At 36.5% G+C, this 22,465-nt stretch overlaps 2 protein-coding genes across 5 annotated transcripts; both read right to left on the reverse strand.

The window, feature by feature from the left end:
- Window positions 1–5,485: 5,485 nt before the first annotated feature.
- On the reverse strand, window positions 5,486–7,660 carry LOC108655571 (sodium/potassium/calcium exchanger 5). The gene is made up of 6 exons (XM_030387864.2): window positions 7,591–7,660; window positions 7,334–7,525; window positions 7,074–7,261; window positions 6,618–6,804; window positions 6,172–6,543; window positions 5,486–5,855 (listed from the first exon to the last, which is right to left on the reverse strand). Exons 1-6 carry the CDS (start codon window positions 7,643–7,645, stop codon window positions 5,518–5,520), a joined length of 1,332 nt encoding a protein of 443 aa, XP_030243724.2. The 5' UTR covers window positions 7,646–7,660; the 3' UTR covers window positions 5,486–5,517.
- Window positions 7,661–8,195: 535 nt separating this feature from the next.
- Window positions 8,196–19,810, reverse strand: zyd (sodium/potassium/calcium exchanger zydeco). Of its 4 annotated transcripts, none has more exons than XM_089263744.1 (8): window positions 18,640–19,808; window positions 12,422–12,595; window positions 12,160–12,347; window positions 11,905–12,091; window positions 10,713–10,793; window positions 10,096–10,617; window positions 8,996–9,097; window positions 8,196–8,872 (listed from the first exon to the last, which is right to left on the reverse strand). In XM_089263744.1, the coding sequence occupies exons 1-8, from the start codon at window positions 18,671–18,673 to the stop codon at window positions 8,535–8,537; spliced, it is 1,626 nt and encodes a 541-aa protein (XP_089119870.1). In that variant the 5' UTR covers window positions 18,674–19,808; the 3' UTR covers window positions 8,196–8,534. The 4 variants fall into 4 exon arrangements, with proteins under 4 accessions (XP_089119870.1, XP_017965685.1, XP_089119871.1 ...); XM_018110196.3 differs by lacking the exon at window positions 18,640–19,808 and adding an exon at window positions 13,470–13,640; XM_089263745.1 differs by lacking the exon at window positions 10,713–10,793 and having other exon boundaries at window positions 18,640–19,810.
- Window positions 19,811–22,465: the final 2,655 nt, after the last annotated feature.

The following is a 22,465-nucleotide window of genomic DNA, read 5'->3' on the forward strand; positions in this document are numbered from 1 at the left end:
TTATTCTGATACCTATGTATACTATTTTGCTTTAAAAAAATTTCATATTTATTATATTTTAATTGTAACGAACGAAAACTTAAAATTTGTATTAATAATTTATTACATTTTCGAAATATCGAACAAAATATTTATTAGTCTGATTAAAACCGAAAAACAGTTGAAAGTTTGGTTAGGTTCGTATGGAGACATAGGATATCTGCTTGTCGGCTACACATACATAACTCAAGTTTTTTCGATTTTCGATTATTTGTAATTCACTGATTTTTATTGATTTCGTGTGAGTGTGTGTGTGTGTGTGTGACTGTGTGTGTAGCTGCTTCTTGGTATCAATTGGCGCATTATGCTGTTTATACTCTATAGTTTTAGACAAGCGGAAGTCACGGATAGTACAGACTATCCCATCCACATTATAATACAAGTTTTTATATGTATGTAAATCTATGATATTACACATTTTCGTATGCATATGTATGTATGTATGTATGTGATTCATACAATTCATACAATATATGTAGATGTTCTTCCAGGTTCACACAATTTATTAAATTTCTCATCTTGACTATATGAAATATCGAAAAGTCGTTATATATTTAACTATATGAAATATCTGAACGTCTGTATACATTGAATTGCATGAAATATGGGCGAGCTGATATAGTTAAGGTATCGATTTATCCATCGATTTATGAGAAATAATCGATGAAAGTGAGTGTAAATATTTTAGTCTTCATTTGAGTATTACTAACATATATACAAAAAATTACTGTAAATTTCATTTGACAACGGAGTTATCAGAGATCTAACTAGCAAGTGGATCTAGGTCTAGGGTACTCGCTAGTCGTACCACTCACTCGCAGACACATGTTGCATAGAGAGCAGGGCTTGTAACGCGCACTCATTAATATAGACGATATCGTTTTGATAAGAGCGAAAAAAAAACAACAATTGCAATGCAATGTTTATCAATCTATTGCCGTCCAGCTCTCCAGCTCATTTGTATGCGTGTGTGTGTGTGTGTGTAGGTGTGAGTTTGCATTTGCTGTAATCAATTGAAAGACTTTGGGTATTTTCACACTTAATTGGAAAGATCGTCTCTGAAACTATTTATAGGATTCACGTGCGACATTTGATCATTGATCGCCAATCCGTACCTCTCACTGATCGGCTGGGATCAGCTGGTCGCTAGACGGGCCAGCGCATTCAACAGTTTCACTTTCATAGATGCATATATAAATATAATTAGCTCGACATGCAGTTTGCCGTCCTGAACAACAACACCAAACGCTAGATCGAACAATTCTACATTAATTACTTTTTTGTATTGTACTTCCCTTTGCTTCGGGCTAAGTTCAATATGTGCTTTTACCATAGGTAATATCACATCGATCAAATGTGCTGCATCAGTGCTGATGCTTAGCTTTCTATATTTAGTTACATATATCCGATTTGACGCGGGGAGTTAACTTTATTTCCCTTTTTATTACAAATTGGGGAAATATTTAATAAACCATTTGCAAAATACCTCATTGACAAAAGAATGCTATCTCTACATGCATATATCAATATATATGTATCGACTATATATAGATATATGTACATTTATAGCGGGTACTACCTAGCTTAGCTGGCTGACGCATACTTTTTCTTTTCTTTCTTGCTGTACCTCTATAAGCATCAAATATTACTAAAGGCAAACAAATTATATATACTGTATATTGGATTTATTGAGCACACATACATATGTATGTATATAGATATTTTTAAATAATTTTATACACATATTTTCGCACTCATTTTTTGTGCAATCTAAAATCTTGGTTGCACTTTTTATAGGCTATATTTTTGTTATTTATAATAATCGCAGGTGTTCTTTAAATATATATTGTTCTTTGTACTTCCTGAATGATAGAAATCTAGATGTGTATGCATATGTATTATAAACAAAATAGGTTTCGAAATACTCTAATTTTCTTACTTTCTTATTTTTTTAATGAAAATTATACTACTACATATCATATAAGATCATATCACATCATATCATACATTATCCAATCAACTCATGATATCATCATTATCATCTAGAGATTTCAGGATCTATAAGGGTTTACTTGTTTCGCTTGCTTAAGTCCTGAAATCAAATTTGAGACGGTTTTAAGATTTTCTCGGCGCAGCATGTGAGAAGTAATCCCTAAGGGTAAATACCCAAAACGGTTCACTATTTTGTTTGGAGCGTGTTTATTTTTATATAGATTTCTTTTTATCATATCTGGAAGATTAGCGAACAATCAAATCAGGCAGCCCATTGATTAGCATTGTACTTTTGTTTTCTATAATACAAGAGTCTTTCGACTTCTTTCTCAATGGACGTCATACTTGTTGTGAGTCTACGGCATAGACGTCATTTCTACCACAAACAAATCAGTGGCGTAGTCGTTACCAACAATTCCCTGTCATATATCATGCAACTTCTAAGCTACCCCAAAGAGTTGTAGAATAAAAATACAACAGGTATATGGGCCTAAAATTCTGATAGACAGTTTAAGTGCCGGTCTTAGCGGCGGGTCTCTAAACTTAACTAGCTGTCTGGCTGCTAAGTATTTTCGATAGATATGTCCATCAATACTATTCTGTAATATTATTCAACACTGTTGTCCGCGTTGCCTTACACTTGAGACTGATTTAAAGGTCACGGCTCGATTACTCAGGCTATGGCTTCCATATGAAACCGGAGTGAACTTTACTTTTGCACAATTTTATTATAGCAGGACAGTTTGAAACTGTGCCGAAGGTTATTTCATTTCCTATGGCACGTTGAGTACGTAAACTCAATCAATCCATCAGTCAATCAAGCAATTTAATCTAACCTGGGAATACACCAGGCAATCTATTGATCGGTCAATCAGTTAGCTATTTGATCATTGAACTATCAATCAATCTGCAATCAATCAACCAGTCATTCATACAAGTCATCAATCACGCAGTCAGTCTATCAATCAAGTAGCTAGTCAATCATTCATCATCAATCAGTCATCTTATTTATGAGTCTGTCAGTCGGTCAATCAGTTTTTGAATTAATATCTCAATCATTCAATCAATCAGCTCAATCACTCTGTCTATGTATCAACGAGTCAATCAATCTAGCTGATCAATCATCGGCAGTCAGTCAATCAACCTTAATGACTGCGTGCAGGTCAATCGACCAATCATCAATCTTACAGTTCATTATTCAATCAGTCAATCAACCAGTTGGTCAGGCCATCAATCGTACATTCATTTAGCTAGATTGATTAGGCTATCAATCAATCCATCAATCACTTCATCACTCAACCAATCAGTCAGTCGACTAATCAATCAATCAAGTGCAATGCAATAGAGCCCACGTACCAATCAATCGTCAAGCCGCACGATGAGCCAATCGGAAACTATTAAGTACATATATCCATATCTATTCACGATGACCTCATTGATATACCCCAATTTCGAGTAACGAATTCGTTCAACACTGTAGCCTATATATTCCGTTAGATAGATGCGAGCTAAGTACTCCAAAAATTGTATATTATTAGCTCAGGTAATTATAACCATTCAGATTTATGCCAAGATTGATTTTTTCTATAATGAAAAGAAGCTAATTTATTGTTAATATTTAATCAGGGCCCCATTTGAAAAAACCAAAAACAAAAAAAAAAATGCCAGCACATAAAAATAACGAGCACATTTATTGGCTACTTGCCTCAATTGTTATTCCGTCGATTAGAATTCCTAGTTGACCATCCACCTACACAAGCCAAAATTCATTCTGACTCAAATTCACATAATTTAGATTGATCTTAATTTAGCCGAATCGATTTTATTACTTCTAGTATATATTTAAAGTATATATATATATGTATATATGTATATATATTCACATATAAGACCATATTTTAATCTTAAGTATATTATCAAATAAGGTATTGCTTTAATCAGCCTTTGACTAAATTTTCTGATGGAGTCTTTTCGTTGATACCCTGTACCCCTAGGGTAGATGGTTATGGAGCTTGGATTGGCGCTCAATAGATGTATCTATATCCTGTATATGCATATTCTTGGACAGATCTAGCCATACTCAAAGTCAATTGATCACAGATTCGACTCTAATAGATGTGGAGATAGTCCTATGTAACCTACATATATGATTTATAGCAGACCTTCATATATATACGAAATAAATCGAAAATCTATAAAAAATTATCAGATTTAGAATATTAGAATTTTGCATATAGCTCTTCGTGGCGTCTATAAAATAGTCTAATATTATCCATTTCATACAGGGTGTTTGCATGTGGGCCTTTGGGCTGTTGCCTAGAAAACTTTTGGCTATGTTGTTGCTTATCGAGCTGAGAAAAACACTCGAATTTGACATTGTAAATGGGCTGCAATCGAGATTAGAGGACTTGACTTCAATCGGCACCCACACAAAACTCTCAACAAACTTTTATGGTCACGAGTTAGTCCAGAAAATAATGTTAATTACGGCTTATCGGTAGATTCGGCAGATCTGGTTGCCAAGTGCGTGCAGCGAATCCAAGATATACACGGTAAGCGTGTGGGAAATGATAAAATATGATAAAGATATGATATAACATAGATATGATATGGTCGAGAGTTGAGATAAACTTGGGGTCTCTAAGATAGTCATAGATGCCAAAGGCAATTCTCTACGTTGTGGTATCGAAAACGGAACCTTTCACATACCGACAGCTATATCTCTATATATACATATAATATATATATATATATACTTGGAGTATCTGTATCTATAACTGTTTTGGTTTTTAAATGTGCCTGCGAAAGTCTTATCAATAATATAAATTATAAACAGACACGCACACAGCTGCAGACCTGTGCACTTATCTTCAGATTTATGTGTAGTATATATAGTCCTATAGTATATAAGTCTTCGACAATGACAATTCGAGTAGCTGTATTGATGTCATAACAATGCCTCGAATTGACGTCATCGTTGCTTTGCGCGTGCCCCGCAAACAGCTAAACATTCTGATCTATATACCAGATAGATGCGTCAATCCAACTTTCTAACAATATGGCGTACAATTCGCCATCGGATCGGATCGAAAGGCAATTCAAATAACCTGAAAGTGAGGCAAAAGAATTATGTATGTATATATAGCTGCGAAAAATAAAATAGCACCACTTGCATATTCAGAGTTTGAGGAGTTCTCCTGGACACATTTATCAATGTATTGATGTAATTTTTTCACTCAGATAAGCAGAAATGAATTAGTTATTATATAAAAACTATGAATATTTTTGTAATAATTCTTTTTTTGCCGTAATAACTAATAAATTTCTGCTTATCTGAGTGAAAAAATTACATCAATACATTGATAAATGTGTCCAGGAGAGCTCCTCAAACTCTGAATATGCAAGTGGTGCTATTTTATTTTTCGCAGCTGTATATTCATCACATAGCATTTTCCACATATTTGATAACATTGAGAATTTGGAGTCCTACTTAGTATAGTATGAATAATACCCCGACTCGATGTCACAGACTGGCTTCAATTTGATCAGCTCCAAAGTGATAGCCACGATAAGGAAGGCTACATAGCTGACCAAGCAAATCCAGCCAACGATTTTGCCCAAAACAAACTTGGTCCCAAGCAAGCTGAAATAGGCGATGGCGCCCGTCAGGATCAGAACGCCAACGTTGATGGCCAGTCCATCCGAGTTGACGTGAATATCCTTCTTTTCGATCGCCACGGCAATCAGCCAGGGCAAACCCATGCAGATGAAGATGTCGAAAGTGTTCGATCCGATTGCATTGCACATTGCCATCGAGCCGTAGCCTTAAGAAAATAAAAACAGTGAAACACCAGTAGGAGCTCTCTAGTCGGAAGCGCCCGACCAGCAGATACCCTGTATTCGAAGCCAAACAAGTTTTTGGATTTGACGTTAAGCAATTCGAACTTGTATCCCTAAGGTCTAATGAAAGCTTCATAAAGATATTACAGAGCGGTGCAGCATTTATTGTTTCCTATACAAAAAGTAAATCGAAAATCAGAAATCGAACATCTATTCGGAAATCAAGAGGCTAGAACGCTGTTGGCAAATAATATGCGACTAATCGAATTCAGATTCGGAAAATGAGAAAGAAACACGTACCTTTTCGGACAACAATGAAGGAGGATACCCCTTCGGGTACACTGGTACCGAATGCCAGTACGGTGAGACCCATGATCGAGTCGGGCACTCCGATGTTGTGGCCAACGATGGTGAGGGACCAGGTGACCAGATACGATAAAACACTAATCCAGGCAATGGCCATTAACAAGCAGAAAACGTAGATCGATCGCGCACTGGGCGTTGTCACCGCCAGCAATAGTATAGCTGGATATTTGATGGCAAACCAGACCTTGTGATAGGCCTTTTCCTCTTTCTTTGGGAAGCCACAAACGATTTCCTTGAACGATTTCAATGGATCTTCCTCACGAGTCATCGGATTCTCAGTTAGTGTATCCTTCTCCACATCCACCTCTGTAAATGCATTTAACCAATTTTAGAACTGAAATTATTATATGCATATAATATCTATTCTAAAAGATATTTACTGCGACATATACTTTGGATCTTTCGATCAAATATCAATTCAATTAAATATACGAAATACATTAAAAACAAGATAATGGCCTCGTGGAGTTCAACTCTGCTATCGTATAATACGCCAAAGAGCATACATATTGTCAATAGATACCAGAAGCAATCTCTAGTTATTGGCCACCAATCCAATTTCGTGTACTGCAAAAGAGAGAGTGTTAGAAAGAGAGGGTGAGGGTGAGAGATAGAGAGAGAGAAAGAGGGAGAGAGAGAGAGGGAGAGAGAGAGAGAGAGAGAGGAGAATAGATAGGAAGATATGGGGATAGAAAGAAAAATCAAGAGAAAGATATCATGATAGGGCATACACATATCATGATCTCTTCTTATTCTCTCTCTCTCTCTCTCTACTTCTTTCTCTCTCTCTCTCACTCTCTCTCTCTTTCTCTGTGTATATCTCCCTTTGAGCGTACCACACCCGAAAATACGCCACACAGGGCCGCAATGGCAAGAACATTGAAGACGGAAGAGCCGATAATGGTTCCAATGCCTATGTCGCCCTTGGCGATGAGCGTGGCCACAAGGCAAACAAAGAGTTCTGGTGCCGAAGTAGCAGCTGCCATGAATGTGGCACCCGCCACATCATAGGTCATCTTTAGAGCTGAACAAATGGATGAATGGAAAGAAAGAAAATACATAGGGCTTGGATTGAATCCGATTGGCGAATACCTACTATAGCATAGACGTTCGATGGATGGGATCAGATAGGTTTCGCAGAGAATAGCCAAGGTGATAAAAATGTATATGCTAATAAATACACACGCTACCGTATAACCGGCTGACTTCTTCCGCATTACGTTGGGGAACTCAACTATCGATGGCAACGTACAGTTCGGGGTGTCGTTCGTGGGCGATGAGAATTCCGCTGTTCAATGATTGACATGGTATAACTCGATCTAACTATTTGAGGACTTCGATCAGTTTGCTTACCATCCCATAGAAATATATCGTGGGTTAATACAGACATTGATTTGATTGCTTCCATATTATATACACAAAAAATAAACAAAACATCACATTCAAATATGAGAACAAAATTAATATTCTTTTAGTACTTTTATTTTGATAGCCTCGCTGAGTTATGCAAATGTAACTAGATCTACGATACGAGACGAGAGAGAGAGAGAGAGAGTTATCGAATGAAATCAAGTATATCGTATATATGTGTAATGGGTTTTCCTACCCCTCCTCTGTCGGATTGCGGAATATTCTTACATAAACCGAAGCGAGATATAGACGTATATGTATTTATACCTATGAATACTTACTTACGCTCACGTAAGAGTCTAGCTTAAGATCGATTTATATCGATAAGCAAACAGATTTCATATGCATCACTTTTGACTTAAATATCTCTTAACTTGGGCGAATTCTCCAATTAATAGTCCTGTTGAAACCCGATTATTAGAAGATGGAGAAGGAGAAGAAGAAGAAACTACATGATATCGTATTCTTTTGTTAAATCTCATATATTAATCATATAAATACATTATGGAATTTGTTTTGTTTTTTTGGTTTTTTTTTTTTTTTTGTTGTTGTTTGGTTTTGCTTTTGTTTTTGTTCTCATTTCATGTCACTTTGGGGCAAGAGTTTCCTCTACTTTAATAATAATAATAATAAAAAAAAAAAAACGTATTACAATAACAGCATAACGTAGTAGCATAAAGGTAACTCAACTATCAAGGTAGATAGAAATAGAACAGGAAATACATATTAATTAATTAATTAAAACGACTGCACGGCCATCTCCAGTTCCAGCTCCAAATTGCAGTACTAGTTCCAGCTACAGCTCCAGCTCCAGCTCCAGCTACAGCTCTAGTTTCGGCTTTAGCTCCAGCTCCCACACCAACTCCAACTCCAACTCTGACTCCAGCTCATGAACGTCCGCATGTTGGCAGATTGACGCGAAAGAACACATTGAGCTCGATGAGCGAGGCAAATACCATGAATACCAAATAGATGACCAGGCACGCGATGCCCACCTTCGTGTCCAGCTTGAACTTGTTCATCGAGAAGGTCAGATAGAGCAGAAAGAGCGTCGAGAGCAGTGTGATGGCCGAGTATTCGAGGCCAGCGGAGTTGATGGCCACGTAGTTCTGGCCGGACTGTATCGGAAAGAAGACCGCCTTGATCAGCCAGGGCACGCCCAGGCAGAGCAGTATATCGAACGTGTTCGAGCCAATCGAATTGCAAATACCCATCGATCCATGACCTGCAACGACAACCGAATCGAACAAGAATATTCCACATACAGCACATCAGCATCTCAAAACTTAATCGAGGCCCTACTCTCGGACCGTCTCTACAACTGAATGCAGTTAGCCACAACACTCACCGCGCTTGGCCACAATCACGCTGGACACGGCCTCGGGTACACTGGTGCCGGCTGCCAGGAACGTAATGCCCATCACCGAATCGGGTATCTTAAGTGTATCGCCTGATGAGAGAAAGACAAAAGCAAAAGACAATCAATTGAGCAATGATGGTGATAATAATACTAATGCTAGTAATAGCACTACTACTCTTACATCTAAGGCTGAAAATATCATCGTCGGAAATATCGTAACCTAGTAAAGTCTGCCGATGCTTGGAACTTTTACAAGGAGTTAGTGATGTATGGGTGGATGCATTCGAATTTGAAATGAGGTGGAGAGCGGTTCCATCACTGCAAATGAGAGCAGAGAGGATAGTGGTTCGGAGACAGCAGTAATACCCACTGGAGCTCTTTGCTATGGAAAGACATGGAATCTTCAACAAAATTGAGAGCTTTGGCTGCAGTTGGCATTAGAGCTAGGACAGCACACTATAATTAAAAATAGAGAAGAGGAAGCATTATAAAATACGGGTAGGGCAGAACAAACAAATCGAACATAACAGAGAGCTAGAGCTAGAGCTCTCTAGGGTTTAGATATTACACCTTTAAATGAGGGAGAAAGAAGGACGGACTGAACATATAATACTACTTGAATGTATATCGGAAGTCTTGTAACCAAGTACCACTAAATTCGAGGTACACAAGAAACGTGTGCTAGAAATGTTCTACATTCAAGCAAGACTAAACTTGAAGACTAATGCGAGACAGCACTTGAAAGCAGATGCAGAATGTCTTAACCAAAGCTCCTATTGCGAATTGCAAGTTCCATATGAAATGATGCTGCATGTAAGATCTTGTTTTCATGAATAACATAATGTTTTTCCAAAGTAAAACCATCTTGTGTTAGCTATTGTCCGTTCGGCTGTACTTCCGATAGATAGAGATCAGTCTAGATAGAGATCTGTCCGTCAGAACCCATATCTGCTTATGTATATATCTATAACAAATAGGCTTAAAGAATCTCAAAATCGAATATGGCTCATATAGGGAATACCCCTTATCAATGTAACTAAGTTTATGCCATGAATCAGTTCATGCCGTAATGTCGATAATCCACTCACCAATTATGGTTATCATCCACGCAACGAAGTACGAGAGGGATCCAATCCAGACAATGCACATGATGAACGTAAGCGGAAAGATCTTATTATTCTTGGCCTTTTTGCAATCGGGTATCGCGATGCGGAAGAGCAGGTGTATCGGCCAGATAATGATCCAGGTGAACTGGGCAAAGCAGCTGGTGCCCTTCGGGTATGTCAGCAGCGAGTAGCCCTCCTGTTCGGGCTCCTCGACGGCAGCTGCTGCCGCCGCAACAACAGCCAATTGTGCCTCGGCATCTGCATTGTCCATGATGGCGACCGGTGCAATGGCAGCCCCAGTTCCTGCTCCAGCTCCAGTTCCAGCTGCGCCGACTCCGGCTCCAGCTCCTGCGCCAGCGGCTGCAGCTGCATCGCCAGCTCCTGGAGCAGCACCAGAGCCAGCTCCGGCTGCTGTGCCGCTGCTGACCTTGGCCTGATCGTTGTTCAGGCCGCCATTCAGCTGAATGCTGGCCATATTATGGCAAATGCGATTCTCCACGAGCTCTGCGAAATGCCAAACAAGATTCAATTAGCCTTGAACTACCCGATATGCCATGTATGCAGGGTATTTCTTTGTTTTCGATGTGTATTTGCTGTACCTGGTTCCTTCTCATTGCTGTTCTTTGTGTGTATGCTGCAGTTGGAGGAGCGGCTGCGCGAACGCGCCTGCTTAACGCCACCTGTGTGTGAGAGTTGGTACTTCTGTTATGTATTGCTTGAGTGTGTGAGTGTGTGTGGGTATGTGTATGGGTGCATGTGTGTATAGGTGTGTGTAGATGTGTGTAGGCTATGTATGTTTCTATATGCTCTGCCTTCTATTGATATTTCTGTCTCTCACTATCTGTCTGTCTTCCTCTCTCTCTCTCTCTCTCTCTCTCGCTCTCTGTTTTGATATAAACTACAATTAGTGCTTTTAGGCTTTTGTCAAGTACTCATGTCATATTAAAATCATATTAAAATCTCTCTGGCTCATCTGCCTTATGTCAGTATACACATAATATGTTCTTCACATCCATGGAAGTCTATATTCCATGGAAGGTTTCTACGGAAGTCTATGTTCCTGTTAAAAGTTAAACTTGTCTTTTCTACATATCAAAGTTACATGCTATTATTTGACTTAAATTTGATTACATCTGCTTAATATTAAATTCGCCTTTGCTTTCAATCAAGCAAAGTTTCAAATCTATAGCTCACATCCAGTTCAATCTCATCGATATAGAACATCCTATCAAATCTGAATGACAAACTTAAACCACTCCACTGATGGTCTATTAAACTCAACCTAATCTGAGATATACATATATAGCTGATCATATAGTTGACTTCCTTATATAAATTAAGTTACTGTTAAGAGCTCATGTCTATGTTAATATAGAATACATATAGAATAAAGTTGCTGTCAAAAGCTCATGTCAAAGTTAGCATAGGCAATCCATTACTCTTCTCACTGCTCAGAGATGTCTTCTGACAAGAAATTAGCTTTACTCTCAAGTTAACTTAACTCTTAGATAAAAAATTCCTGTCAATTGCTCAATCACTCCGTAAAATCCATACTTCAAGCTGTCTTTACTAATTTTACGAGAACATGTCACTAAATGGACTTTCCTAATAGCTCATATCCAATATTCACATACTATCTCTTGTTTAAGTCTAAATCTTTACATTTTAATTCTCAGATCTCAGCTCTAGTTTGGACAATAAACAGAGCTGATAATGCTTCTCGTAATGCTCTGGTGTTTACTTTCCGTGTGTGTGTGCGTGTGTGTTTCTGGTTCCCGTTGTTGGACTCACCTTTGGCGCACTTTTGAAAGGATTTATCGAAATACATGACTGCCAAATAGACCGCATAGAGCGATACCAGAATCAATGCTTCATACCATTCGACGCGCTCATCGTGCATCACACAGATGAGAATGGCGACCGTAATGCCATAGGCGATGCTATCTCTCGTTAGAGGCCACCAATCCAACGGTATAGTCTGTTGAAATCATAGATCATATTAGCCACAAGGAGAGCCATTCCATTGGTAGTTGTAGAGAGCCTTACCATGCCAGCACCGATGCCGCAACAGGCGGCCACAGCGAGTATGTTGAATACCGCGGAGCCCACAATGGTGCCCACTCCGATGTCGCCCTCCGTGATAAATGTGCCTATCACATTGACAAAGAGCTCTGGCGCTGATGTGGCCGCGGCCATAAACGTGGCGCCCGCCACATCATTGGACATATTGAGTGCTAAAGGCGATAGATAGATTCAGCATATGAGTGACTGAGTTGACTCTACTGGAAATCGCCTGTAGTAGTATTACCTGCACATATTTTCTCAACAGCTGGCACAAAGTACTCATCACATACTACTGCTAATGCTACAAATAAATATAAACTGGCTATAACATGAAGTACAACAGCACCGGACTGTCTCTGCGCCTCCGTGAATAGATCTCTGGGGAAATCATCAATGGCGGGCTGAGTGCAATTTATATCTGTGAAGAGATCAAGCCGAGAGCACAATCAGTTTATGGTTCATTAGTCATGATCATTAGTCATAATCATTATTCATTACTGGTTCGGTCATAGCCCATTATCAACTATTCACAATTTTTATTGATCATATATTACTCTCATTAGTCAATAGTTTTTTGTTTAATATTGATTATTCGTTGTTCATCATTAATTTTATAATAATTATTACTATCATTCACTATAAAAAATTCGTTACTTATTCATCAATATTTCGTTGTCACAATCATCATTCATAGCTCATCAATTTATTCATATTTCATTATTCATTTATTCATTCTACACTCACTATCATTTCTTCATTATTCATTGTTCAATATTTATCATTCATTATTCATTATTATTCACTTCTCATTATCCCTCATTCATCCTTCATTACTCATTATTCATTATTTATCTGCAACTTCACTTTTATCTTCACTCTCCACTTATAGCTCGCAATATATTGCCTACTTTTGAGCGCTCCATTTGGAGCTGAATAAAAAATACAAATTATTGATATCTCCGAAACTCGTATTATTCTTGGTAATACACCAATAACACACAAAAAAAAAAAACAAAAAAAAGTCAATAATTCAACTTAAGCATCTATCATCAGACAGCCAACAATTATTGATGATACTACGAAATTGATAGAGTTTTTGTTTACAAATGGGTTTTAAGAGCTTTACGTGCGAATTGGAATAATCGCTTGATTAATTAATGTTAGGTCTATTCAATTTCATGCTCGTTTAACACACAGAGTTCACAGATCTTTAGGCATCAATTAAGAGATCAACGTCTGTGCAGAGTTCGTAGTATTTATAGATGATGTTAATAAATAATCGCAATGCGCACATTTCATGTTTACGTTTGTCACTTTAATTATTTCGATATTTCGTGCCGTTTTCGAGCATATATATATATATGTCTATTTTTATTTTTGTATTTATTTATTTGTTTAGTCACAGTTTCTCGCTTCTTGCTCTCAAGCGCCGGTAAAGAACTAAAACGGCAAAGCATCAAGAACCACCACAAGACTCTGTCCACAGAGAGATCCCACCTAAGGAATCGACAACAATCAACACTCATAATAAAAAAAAACAAAAAACCAACAAGTGCGAGTCCAATCGACTACGTAATACTCGCTCATGGAACAGTCATATTGCTTAGGGTCTCTAAGATGTTTTCAGTCTAGCCAAAAAACTGTTCGATATATAGATATATCAAATTCATAATATTCTTTGAATGAAAAGTTGATTTATACGAGAGAGATATAAGAGATATTACTGAAGCATCTGAACAAGTAGTATCAGATGTTCAAAATTTAGACCTGCTAGGGAGAGTATACATACACACACATACAAATATACTATATACATACATCTAGAAAATAATATAGAGAAAAAGAGAGACAATAGACAGAGATATTTAGGTATTTTGACTAATCTATTTCCAATCATTATCAAGATAAATGTGATTTCCAAGTTAAAGTGCCAAATTCGAATTCCCAAAGTCAAAACAAATATACTCGCTTGAAATTGCATCGGCGACAAGAGCCGAAGTTCTGAGTGCTTGATTCGTGCACGATTCGGATAGCGATATCAATTGCGGGTAGACGACTTCACTTGATTATCGATCAACTGAGCTGAGCTTCAGCTGAGTTGACTTGAGTTGAGTTGAGTCGAGTTCCGTTGGATCGCTGGATAGTCTATTCTATAGCACTATCGAGCAACGGAAACAATAAATACGAGAAGCGCTTTGATCTCTCGATATCAACAAATTGAATAATAAAAAGCGACGCACGGCGGCGTTCTAGAAAAACACACAGACAACAACAAATACGAGAAAAAAAACAAAACTTGACCGATAAATTACAAAAAATTAGAAAACACAAACAACATTTGGTGCACTACTTAAATGAGATCGTTACTCATACCCGTAGTAGGTACGTAAACAATTCTTTCTCTATCATATTTACGATAGTTAGAATATGATTACAAGTCGATGAAAATCGAGTGTTAAGTTTGTATTATAAAATATTATATGTATCTTTATACTCATTCACAAATGTGTAATGAGTATATTGGGTTTGTGCAATATCCATCCTTCTGACCGTCTGTCCTTATCAATGCCAAACTCAGTTAGAAACTTGCAATTTGGAATATATATTTGACTATATCCTCAGATAGGGATGTGAAAAGGCAAATATGCATTTTCCGGTATCTCAAAAACTAACGTCTTGGGATGTTTCATTAAAATATAGATAGAGTAGGTATGATAGAATAGAACCAAAAAATATTACATTATATTATAAATATAATCATTTATGGAATTATATAAACAAATTCCTTATACAAATTTAGTAATAAATGTAGTTTCAATTGTATTTAAAGCATTTAACTATTCGTATTATTGTAAAGATTTTTTAAAACTTGATATGAAACAAACATTAACTCATTAAAAATGTCTAAAAGTAGTTTTAAAGATGGATAAAAACAAAACTTAAGCTGGGAGAATTAACTATATTATTTTATTTATTTTTTTTATTTTTATATTATTATATATTTATAAAAATATGGTTTTTAGTACACCTGTCTAAGACATCTATAGATGGATATTTAGAGTATATTTGAATTTTTTTTTTTTTTTTTTTTTTTTGTTGTCATTTCATTTGTAGGACAATTTGCATAAATTTCGATAAACAATTGAAGACAATTTCGATACGTAACGTCGGCCAACAGCTCAATAATACTTCTATGTACACAAACAAACGTATATACAGCATACACTGAACAAGAAGAAGAAGAACAACAACAACAACATTGGAATTTACTAAGCTATAAAAGAAGCCCAAATGTGGCTGACACTTGCTGCAGATCCCGAGTATACAAGAGCATTAGTATTTCTTCTGCTTCTTCAGCTTGTAGTTAGTTTTTCAGTGTCTGTCCCATCTTAGGGGGTCAATTGAGCCCGAACGCATTTTGTAACCGACGCGTCGGCCCGCATAATGCAATAATGTTTAATCAGCATTTACAGCGACGAAGAGAAGTTGTCGCCGGCTGACGTCGCGTTGGTGTTAATGATAATCAATTTAACATGGATAACAATCAGCGAAATGTTCAATCACAGTTAATTAAGTTCACACTAATTGAATAACAGACACATTAGCGCCACTAAATACCCTACCCATTCGAAACATAAGAGTATAGAGTATAGAGTATAGAGTATATAGAGTAAATTGACTATATAGTATATAGAGAATACAGAGTATATAGAGTATATATAGTATATAGAGTATATAGATTACATAGAGCATATAGAGTATATAGAGTGCATAGAGTACATTATATAGAGTATATACACTCTATAAAGAGTGCATAGAGTACATAGATTATATAGAGTATGTACAGTATATAGAGTATTCCACTTAAAGCATTAGATAATGCTGCCACAACAATCCACAAACTGCTCGCATTGTCCAACACTGGCCACAACTGAATATCCACATATATATTACGTATACACCTCGTTGGGGCTTGCTTATTGCTTATTGTTTTACACGAGAGACAGACAAATATTTCACTAAACACAAAGTCCATTCATATATCACTATATGCACATATATTGTGTATATAAAGATAGAAAGAGAGAGAGGGAGAGAGAGAGAGAGGGAGAGAGAGAGGGAGAGAGAGAGAGAGGGATAGAGAGAGAGATGAATATACATTTAAGCTCATATTAGATATTTTGTACATAAATAAGCAAAATCAGCGCCAACAATGCGTTTTAATATGACTTTTGTATATCGTTTAAGTTAAGTTTGAGAGCACCCAACTCATCTCATCCCATCGCATCGCATCGCGTCGCGCCGTATCTCTGAATAAATGTGCCTCGCTTGTAGTAAGCTCCTGTTTAAGTATTTGCATCTGTATCTGCATATTATGTAAGCTATCTGTATCTGTATCTGTATCTGTATCTGTATCTGTATCTGTATCTGTATCTGTATCTGTATCTGTATCTGTATCTGTATCTGTATCTGTATCTGTATCTGTATCTGTATCTGTATCTGTATCTGTATCTGTATCTGTATCTGTATCTGTATCTGTATCTGTATCTGTATCTGTATCTGTATCTGTATCTGTATCTGTATCTGTATCTGTATCTGTATCTGTATCTGTATCTGTATCTGTATCTGTATCTGTATCTGTATCTGTATCTGTATCTGTATCTGTATCTGTATCTGTATCTGTATCTGTATCTGTATCTGTATCTGTATCTGTATCTGTATCTGTATCTGTATCTGTATCTGTATCTGTATCTGTATCTGTATCTGTATCTGTATCTGTATCTGTATCTGTATCTGTATCTGTATCTGTATCTGTATCTGTATCTGTATCTGTATCTGTATCTGTATCTGTATCTGTATCTGTATCTGTATCTGTATCTGTATCTGTTTTATTTTATCTAAAAATTAGGTTATGTTCATCAAGAAAGCAACCGGCAAGCTTTTGAGGCTTTTAAAGGGACTGCTCCAAACGTAAATAACTGTTTATTAAATGTGACTGCTCGTTAGTAGTCGAATTGATTGAGCTTTAAGCAATGGGACATGACATTTGCAGTTGCGTGTAATTCGAATACATTTTTAATTTAGTTTTAGGTCTGTTTATTTTGTTGTTTATTTTTATGCAACGCTTCAATGCGTTCGAACAATGAACCCATAAAAAAAAAAAAAAAAAAAAAAACAATTTTCTGCTGTTTGTACAAATTTGATTTTTTGATTTGATCTGAACTGCGATTAGTTCAGAATAACTTCAAAAATGATGCATTGAAAACTCTTAACAAGCTTCATTTCAATTAGTAAACATTGAACAAACTTAAAAACCAATTGAAATAAAGTAAAACACTTTTTTTTGTTAATTTAAGGAAAAACCTATTTTGTTTCAGCTTTGAGTGCTTTTGGACTCGCTCAATGCGTATGATTAATCACATTGCGCATACGCCGCATTATACGTTAGCCACATACAAATGAAGTCATCTATAAAAATTAAGTTTTCCGCAACAGCAACAACGACGACAACAAAAAGTAAAAAGAAAACTATACAATAGTCACGGCAGCAACAACAACATTCAGTCTTTTGATTTAGTTCTAAATTTTTGTTTGCCTTTTTGTTGGTATTTTGTTGTGCATAGTAAATGTCATTAAGTTTCACTTAATGAGCCAATTTAGACAATTGATTCATATGCTTTAGTTTACGCGAGACACATACATACACACATACACACATACACACACACACACACACACACACACACATTTATACATATATATATTTAAATATATACATTTATATATATATAAATAGATCATATGCGCTAGTATGTGTGTATGTGTTCAAGCAAACATATGTGGGTGTATATGTGTATGTATAAAGATGAAGAAACGGCAAAAAACGCGCCGACAAATGTGCAGAAAAAAATCCATTTCTAAGCGACGACGACGAACATTTTGAATTACATTACAGTTATATGTTACATATAACTATATAGATAGATAGAAATACACACACATATATACATATATATACATATGTATGTATGACGTCACTGCACATACACACACACACCCACCCACACACACACACACACACACACACACACACACACACACACACACACACGCACACTAAATCAACACTAATTGCTTAATTCATTTTGATTTTTGCCGCATAACAAAAAGGACAAAAAAAATACAGATACATTTATATTTGCACATAAATTTGTATTTTCTGCTTATGGATTTATCCCAGTTATTGATTATTTAGTGAATTATTTGTATTTTCATATTTTCAACACTTGTTTCATTATATCCTCCTTTTGAGTGCTTGAATTTGAGATTTGGCTTTTAAGTTAGTTAAGCCTCGATCTGTTCTTATTTACTTTCTTTGTATTTCTTCTTTTTTTTTTCAATTTATATATTTGATTTTATCTATTTTATTTGAGATTTTAAGTATGTAATTTGTGCCCGTACCCGTAGTGCTGCTAAGACCCCAAGAGTCTTCCATTGCTGCACGGTGTTGTAGTGGTGATGGACACTCGTAAACTGCGCTGCGGCCGCTATATTAAACGCAATCTCAATCTCAATCTCTGTCGCTTCCACTTCAATGGTGTTGATTTGCCTGCCTGGCTTGGTGGTGTTGGTGGCGTCCCCTCGCGCTGTCTCCGTCTTTGTCTTGCGTCTCTTCTCAGCGCTTAAGCGGCTGTGCGGCTTAGCCGCACACAGGCAACCAGCCACCCACACACATATACGTACACACACACACGCACAGAGTGTAGCTGGCTTTAAGCCTCTATATGAACGCGCGTTATTTTCAATTGTCGTGAAGATCTTAGTGAAGGGATGGGTGGGGGCGTCGACAGGGGGCAGCTGGTACTATTTGATCGTATGGGTAGGGGGGAGGTGGCAATTTAAAGCACAAGGCGCGGCGTGGCGCGACACTCAAACACACCCACACACAACGCTGTGTGTGTGTGTGTACGCGCGCGCGTTTGTGTGTGCGTGTCACTTAATGCATTTCGCGTTGTCGGACCGCGTTTAAGGCAGAAGGCATAAATCAAGGGGCAATCATAAAATAGCCGCCGCCACTGTCAGCCCGCCGTTGCCTTTCTTCCTACTTAGTTTCTTCTTCTTTTTCAATTTCGTCTTCGGGTCTCGCTCTTGTTCTTGCTCTCGCTCCTCGCCAGCATTCAGCACAGTTGCGCCTGCGATCTCGCTCACACGCACGCGCCTCGTGCCAGTCGCGAATAACGCTTCTCACTTCTCTTTTATCTTTATCACACTTTTGTGCACCGCAAGAACAACAACACCAACAATGACAATAGGCAAACACAAACAAATACAAAACAAACAGAAAAAAAAAATGAAAGAAAAATGTCAATCCCGAATCCCGTTGCTCAGTTGACCGCGCGCATCTTTCACATTTCTTTATGCTCGCTTACGCTTATGTGTGTATGCATGTATGCATGTTTATATGCATGAATGTATGAATGATGAATTCTTGGCTGTGTATGTGCGTGTATTTATAGTCTAAGCTTTTCGCATTTAGCGTTGGCTTTAGTTTAGTTTAGTTTGGCATTTGGCTTTGGCTTTATTTTATTCTATATTGTCTTGATGCCGCCGACGTTTGACGTTAAACTGATTCGATGTTTCGGATAGCGCTTTAGTCGAAACTGAGCATCGAAAATTTTTGCCGAGCTTGATTTATTTTTTTTTTTCTTTTTTTTTTTTTGTATAGTCACCCATTCAGTCCGTGTCTGTACCTGCTTTATTCAAATACATATGTATGTACCTATACATATATTAGTGTGTGTCTGTGGGCTTACATATAGGCAGCTTAACTAGCTTATATAGACTATATACTTGTACTTGTCGCACATATGTGGTTGCATATATGTAAGTACGATTGCATGCTGGCCACACACACACACACATACGCATACACACATGCATGCATGCATAGTATGCCCGCAGCTCTGTTGTTGTTCTTGTTGTTGTCGTCGACTAGTCTCCAGTTTCCTCACATCGAGCGGCATTTGAACAATTGAACAGCATACAATCCTATGCGGCAAAGGTCATGTCATGGTACAGCGACCAACTAATTATGTTTATTTTCTTTTTTCTCAATAGCTCGTGCCATCAAAGAAAGTTATTTATTGGGCTTATTTTGATTTGGGCTTGGCTTGTTTTGAAAAAAAAAAGAGAAAAAACAACAGTTAGCTAGCAGTTACCTAGAATAAACTGTTTAATTGAACTACTTTTAAGTATTAAACTAAAAAATTCTATTATATTATATTATATGTGTAAATATTATTAAATTTATCGTTTTACAATATTTTTGATGGTAGTAATACACTCATATACATATACATACATACATATACATGGATATATGTATGTAGGTCTCTCTGAAAACTAAAAATTGAAATCTATCAGTTTAAACGGCAAACCTAGAAAAAGAAAACATCTAGAGGGAAAAAAACTTGTCAGCAATTGTGAGAACATCAAAATATTGAATCTAGCATCGTTTACTTATGCGAATTGTAAGATTACGTGGACGAAAGAACATAGAGATAGATAAGATGAACTAAAAAACAAGTACAAACATAGCAATCGACTGTCACCGACTGCAGAATACCGTACCTTTTTATAATGCGAAATTTCGTGTACTAAATCAACGTAGACTTTTTTTTAGACATATACATACATATATATACATATCTATCTGTATAGTACATACGTACTTATAAGAATTTAAAAAAATACGCCCGCTTGCCACACTGCACAGTGGTCGATCTTGTATAAGAACAGCGGCCAAAAAAAAAAATTTTTATCGTAGTTTTTAAAATCATAATAAGTAGTTAGCAATAATCTTTACAAATATAAACGCCACTATCCATTGAAGATGGTTGGCAAATGAAAAAACATTTGTACATATTATTGAAGTAAATTAACAACATCTTAACGTCCTTAATTATTGCCTCAGCAGCTTCTTCAGTGAGCTCACCAATAGAAACCAATGCATATTATAATATTTTATGCACTGAAGGCGAAAGGTAATACCAGGAATCTTTTAATGTAGCCCTCTTGCTCTTACTGAGATGTTTATCCATGCCAATATATGAGGATCCTTAAAAAATGCTTTTACAATGCGTTCCCATCATTTAAAGATCCATTTCGAAGTGATCTGTTTGAAGATCTTTTTGTGAACATTCAACATTCATTTCAATATCATTCATCTCAAACACAAACTTATATGACGATAAAATCACATATAATGAAAACACCAAAAATAAATTTAGCAAGTACATACACCTACATATGAAAAACAGAAAGGGAGGCAGCTGACATTGTGAATACACACTTAGAAATATTAAAAATAAATATAAAAATAAAGAAATAGGTATCTTTGAGGGCGATGCACAAAGAAAACAACAACATTAAAGAGACCACTGCGCACTTGATATTTGTAAATACATAGGTCAAAATATTATTATACAAAATTCATTTGTTTCTTTTTATAGTCTTTACCTTCGCTTTCAATATTCATAATAATTTATAACAATTAAACACAATATAATATTAAAATTTAATTTGTTTGTCAGAGATCACTTTTCAGCTTCGTTTTTTCTCTCTTATTGCCATTTGTAGCGTGTGCAAATGGAATAGTGCAAAAATTAATTTACAGTGGGTTTAATTGTTATTTTAAGAAATTAAAAGAATTCATATTAAAAAAAAAAAAAATAGGTTTTTTATTTTTGGCCTATGAATTCGACCACTGTGCACTGCTAGCGAGCATTACACAAAAAAGAGATTGATATACATAGCAACCGAAATGAGGCGCCTCGACTAACAAGTAAAGTTTTCCTCGTCCCGCTCCCCTGTACAAAGCCAATTCATTCTTATCACATCTCAACGGATCTTCGTTTGCCTATGCAATATGTGCCCCCATTCATTAAATATTCATTCATCTTATCGGGGAAACATGTCTGAACACTTCAAGAAAAAAAAAAAAAAAAAAAATGAAGAAAAAAGAAAACAAAATATTCGTCATCTCCCAAAAAAGAGAAAATTTGAAGGGAAAAATAAGTATACGTAAAATAAATTGTTACTAGCATATCTCCCGCTCTTCCCCCTGTCTCTGTCTGTCTGGCATATGTGTTTGCTAATATTTATATTACAGTTAATCAAACAGAAATCTTGACAAACAGGACAGCTTAAAAACTAGGAAATATGAACAAAATATACATATATGCGAGATCATTTTATTTGTTTTCCTTTTCTTGATGTGCTTATCTCG

The sequence above is a fragment of the Drosophila navojoa genome, chromosome X, assembly GCF_054131105.1.
Source record: "Drosophila navojoa isolate 15081-1374.11 chromosome X, UAZ_NAV_1.0, whole genome shotgun sequence".
NCBI lineage: Eukaryota > Metazoa > Arthropoda > Insecta > Diptera > Drosophilidae > Drosophila > Drosophila navojoa.